This window comes from Cynoglossus semilaevis, chromosome Z, assembly GCF_000523025.1.
Source record: "Cynoglossus semilaevis isolate Cse_v1.0 chromosome Z, Cse_v1.0, whole genome shotgun sequence".
Lineage (NCBI taxonomy): Eukaryota > Metazoa > Chordata > Actinopteri > Pleuronectiformes > Cynoglossidae > Cynoglossus > Cynoglossus semilaevis.
The window spans coordinates 7,953,424-7,958,725 of record NC_024328.1 but is presented as its reverse complement, the minus strand read 5'-3'; the positions used below and the strand labels follow the sequence as shown (position 1 = coordinate 7,958,725).

The 5,302-nt window shown below is 39.9% G+C and overlaps 1 protein-coding gene across 1 annotated transcript in view; it reads left to right on the top strand.

The window, feature by feature from the left end:
* tal2 (T-cell acute lymphocytic leukemia 2) overlaps positions 1–1,376 on the top strand; it is a 2,359-nt gene extending 983 nt beyond the window's left edge. Inside the window, exon 2 of the mRNA XM_008335923.3 lies at positions 227–1,376. Coding sequence (XP_008334145.1) covers positions 241–573 — 333 coding nt within the window. The 5' untranslated portion in view covers positions 227–240 and the 3' untranslated portion in view covers positions 574–1,376. The remainder of the gene's footprint in view (positions 1–226) is intronic.
* Positions 1,377–5,302: the final 3,926 nt, after the last annotated feature.

Sequence of the window (5,302 nt, the reverse complement as noted above, 5' to 3'; positions counted from 1 at the left end):
ATATATTAATAATAATAATTTAATATTTTATCATTTTAATATTAATATTTTACTAAAAAAAACAGTTAATTAGCACAAGCTGCTTTTTTATAAAACAAAGTCAAAACAAACTAGTCAGAATATCATTCTATTATCAGAAACAGCAAAGAAAACCTTGAAAATGTTTTGGCTGAAAAAGTACTTTTGAGAAGACGTTTTTCTGATTGGTTGAAAATTCAATTTTCAGATCATCTCCTCACCATGACCAGGAAGGTGTTCACCAACACAAGGGAGCGCTGGCGCCAGCACAACGTCAACACGGCTTTTGCGGAGCTGCGTAAACTCATCCCCACTCATCCTCCTGAGAAGAAGCTGAGCAAGAACGAGATCCTCAGGTTGGCCATGCGCTACATCAACTTCCTGGTGCAGCTGCTGGAGAGCCAGGGAGGTCAACCGGCCGGACACTCTTCCACCGCTCTGCTCAACTTGCTCAAAGGCAACATGGAGCGACTGCAGTCTCCTGCACACACGTGGATCAGTGACACTGAGGTTCCTTCACCGGGGTCCAGCTCTGACAGCACCGAGGCCTGGTAGAAATAAAATAAAATAAACTGTTGTTTTAGTTTGACATAAAAAAAAGACAAACTCTGAATGGATCCTAACTTCCTGGTTCTGAAACTATCCTTGTCCTGTCACCTGTGTGACTCAGAGCAGAAGACGTGTGATTTCCGTGGACCCTCATGCAGCTGCATCCACTCTGATCTGTGTTAAGTTATAATTAGCAGCATGATGTGTAAAACCTGGATAAACTCTGTTCCCTGTAATGTCATCATGTTAGCGTACCTCACTGCCATCCTGCCTGAAACTCCTTTATTTTTGGGGCATGGTGGGATGTTTTGCCAAATGAGGAAATAGGGAGGATTTTCTCTACTAAAGCATTAGATTCTGTGAGACATGAGAGGAGATAAAGGCTCAGCCTGTTCTCACAAAGCCAGTAGCACTTTTTATTTAACTCGACATGCTTTGTTTCTTCGTCTGAACTGTTCACTAACAACGATTTTCAAAGGAAGTTTCTCATCATTTAAAAAAATGCAATATCTTGGATTGGATTCCTGAGTTTGAGGGGGGAAAAAAACTGACAATCCATTTCTAAAAAAAATTTAAACCTCACCAAGCATCTTCTGTTGTTGTCTGTAAAGAAGGCATGTCACATGGCCAAAGAAGAAAGAACTGATTGTCTACTGTGAAGTGTGTGTGTGCATGATCCTCTAATACCTCTTTTGTAAGTTATTTTTTTTAATACAGTATGGTATTTATTTCAACTATTTATTCAATAAAGGATTTGTTTATAAAATAGATTTGTTTTAATTTCTTGAATTTATTTATTCCAATCATTGTATTTCATTTCTCTTTCTGCTGTCACCAAACAAAAAAAGAAACAAAAAAACTTTAAATAATACTCGGTGAATCCTACAGCTCCATTAAAACAGTGTTCTGACTATGATGTCAGAGTGTGGTTACTGCAGTGACTATCGTCTGTAATACTGTGTCAGAAGGAGCATCTCTCTCTCTCTGAACCAATCGATATCAACCAGGACACAACTGATGTGAAGTTAAGAGTGGAGCTGCTGCGTCTTTGTCCAGGCTCATGGAGCCCACGGACACTTGTCCAAATGTCCTGTGATGACCGTGTGGACAGAAGCTGCCCTCAGCTCATTGCCCATTGACCAGAGGTCTGTGAGAAAAGTGACACAGCTTAACTTGCGACCCCTGAGGTCAGAGGTCAGTCTGAAGTCAATCACTGACCAGTTGACCAGTTTGCAGGTGGTCATGTATTCTTCTCAAGTAAATCCTGTCTCACTCTCACTCTGTTGTTGAATATTTCTGAAAGTATTTGAAAATACTTTCCAAAACAATAGAAATACAACAAAATAAAGGAGAATTTAATGGATAGTATTTGACTGTTTTTTATCATTATTATATAAAATATTTCAGATTCCATAAATTGTCAGGCCGGTACCTAGAATTAAAATATACACACACACACACGTACATATATATATGTATACAGTATATGTATGTATGTATATATATATATATACATATACAGGGTTTAAATCACTGATCTTCCTGCTGTAAGGCAAACGAACTAACCACTTTTCCTTTTGCTGTTTGTTGAGATTTAAATCACATGCTGATGCAGCACATCACACGTTCCCTCTACAGCATACGTGTCAAACTCAAGGCCTGGGGGCCAAATGCGGCCCGCCAAGCCATTTTGTGTGGCCTGCAGGAAAACCTCAGATACTGGCAACGATAGAGTATAAACAACCTCAATAATAAAAATGTTGATCCATAAAAAGCAATATGGCTCACCTTGACAACTAATGGACAGCTCCCAGTAATTACTACCAATAAACCAATAAACCAAACCTGCTGCTTGATTTTTTTTTTTTTTCGTTTCCCTCAGTTGCATTTGTGGCCGTTACCTTTGTTTACCCTTCGTTTTACACCGACGTCAGACTTCTACACATCTAATCAGCTATTGTCAACGTACAAAATGTGTCTCATTTTGAGCCAAAAGCTGCGACAAACTGAGCTGAAGAGTAAACACTGGCTGGTTTTCAGGCTCTTTCACCCTGGTTGTTAAATTCCGGCTAATAGTGTGTAAATGGAGCAGAGGGCAGCTGGACACACTGACTGGAGGCCTGTGGGAACTGACAGGTGACACTTAGTGATGAAAAAAAAGAGAAAAGAACAGAAAAAAATCCACCAAAAACTACACAGTATCAGTGGTTTGACCCCAGAGCAGGAATATAGGGAATTTTACCAAATGTTCAAATTAAGGGTGAAATATACAATTTCATGAGAAAATAAGTGATTAAACTAAAAGGTGTTTATCACCATGTATAAAAGGCTGCGACGTAAAAAAAAAAAAATCCTTATTGAGTAATTTAGCCTTAGCACTGTTACATGTTACATTAGCTTGACACTAATTTGACACATTAGGTAGGAGGCATGTGACAGCCTGAGCGTTCCTACATGAGCTGTGAAATATATTTTGCTGATACACCGTATTTACAGAAATCATCCAATGGCAGAACGAGCGCTCCTCTGACCTCCACTTCCTGACGGGATTATGAAATCCTGGTGGTGAAAATAATAAAAATAAATCTGTTCCTTCTTATTCCCTTCACCAAGTATATTTGCTTGATTGACTATTCTCTCCCAAGTATGTGGGTAATCGTGTATTGAGAGCACATTTCCTTATCAGCGTCTAACACACTGTCTGAATCCCTTATCACAATGGGCCAGATCAGTGCAGGCAGCCCCTCGCTCTCCCGGGTGAGACGCCCATGAAAAAGAATTTCTGGAGTTGGGTGCCAACTGATAGGCCCTGAGCTCTTTATCCCCTTAAAGCCAATTCACACTCTGCATGTTTAAATATCGTAGCTCAACCCCTGCCCTCCCACTCCCTTCATTCACTCCCACTCCCTCCTCCCCCCTTTCCCTCACACTCTTCCTCAATCCTTGCACAGCTCCATGTCCTAGCTGTGCCTGGCTGCCGCAGCTGACCTGCAGTCGGCCGTGGGCTGGTGGATGGGATGCAGGTGCAGGACTGGTTGCAGGGTGAGAGAGGAGGGGAGTGCTTCATTGTTGAGCTGGACAACACCCTCTCTCCTCTGGAGCACCCTCTGATGGGGGAGTCCACTGACAATCGCATTCTAATCTGATTATGCAAATGTCTACTTCAAAAAGCAATACGCTGTAACCCTTACCCTGTGGTGAGGAGACAAGAGCAAGGAAGGAGGAGGAAATGGAGGAGAGGAAGCAGGAGGAATTCAAAGAGATAGAGGAAGGTGGAAGGTGAAGAACACCAGGTAAAGAAATCTAAACCTGACTCAGACAAATATTCATTCAAACCACCAGGAGTTCTCCCGTTTCTCTCATACGTTCACTGGGATGAAAACAGTTCTCAGCCACACTGAATGCCCAGTGACTCCATCAACAGGGCATTGAATTCCGTATTCAAATGCTTTTGTTTTTCCAGACGCTCCTGAATCCGACCCAAAAAAGAATCTACAATGTTAATGAGGGGGGGGGGAGGGAGGGGGCAAAACCCACAGTTTAGATTTCAGACACCTAAACAGTAGGACTTGACATTTACCAACAACAACATTCTCCACACCAGCAATGCCTAAAGGCATAGTCAATTGATTCCCACCTCCGAAGGATTCAACCTCTAAGCTGACACTGGCAACGGTTGATTTTCGTTTTAAATAAATTGCTTCAAATCGCTGGTCAGAGTAGAATCTTTTGGTTCCAGTTTTAAGAGGACCATTGCCAAACAAAAAAGAATTAATTGTACAAATGTGTGTCCAATAATGGCAATAATTCAAACAAGTTATTTATCTGGAGATGAAAATCAACTCCTGGTTATATTTAGTTTCAAGGTCCTGCCAATGAAGACTGCCGAATGACTGGTACTGTCTCTAGTACTGGGACTAACTCCCTGAGATGGATCAATGAGCCCTTCATGTACATGAGTTACTCACATTTAGTTTTTTTTTTATTTTAATTTTTCATGTAACGACCTTATCCAGAATTGTTGAGGAAATCGCACATCCATAGAAGACTCTATACCAGGGCTGCCCAATAAGTAGATCAGGATCTACCAGTAGCTCTCAAAGGGAGTGCTGTTAGATCAAGAACAATTACATTTAAATAAACAAATAGTTTTAATTCTATTTTAAGATGTTAATTACTAGGGCTAAATTAAGGACCATAGAAGTATTGAGTCAGACGGTATTGTGCCATAGAACTAGAGCCATTTAATCAAAGTAGTAAATATATATTTATAGTTTTAAATGTAGGTAGATCACTTTACCCCGGTTGTTTGAAAAGTAGCTCCCAAGCCGAAAAAGTGTGGACGCCCCTGGTCTAGACTTTGTAATGCCAGACCACATTGGCTAATTTACGCATACTGTACCAAGGTAAGTGCAATTTGTCGCAATTATTATTTTATTTTAACTATTTTATATTATGTTATATGTATATATTATGTTATATATATATACGTACATATATATGTATATATATACGTACATATATATACAATGGGGGAAATAAGTATTGAACGCATTCACTTTTTTGTCATTACATTTATTTCCAAAGATGCAATTCATGTGACATTTCTTCCAGACACTGGTATTAACTCAAATAATCCACACATAAAAAGAAATCACAACATTCAAATCCATAAATAGTGATTATGTGGAATTAAGTGCAATAACACAGGAAAAAAGTATTGAACACACCATGG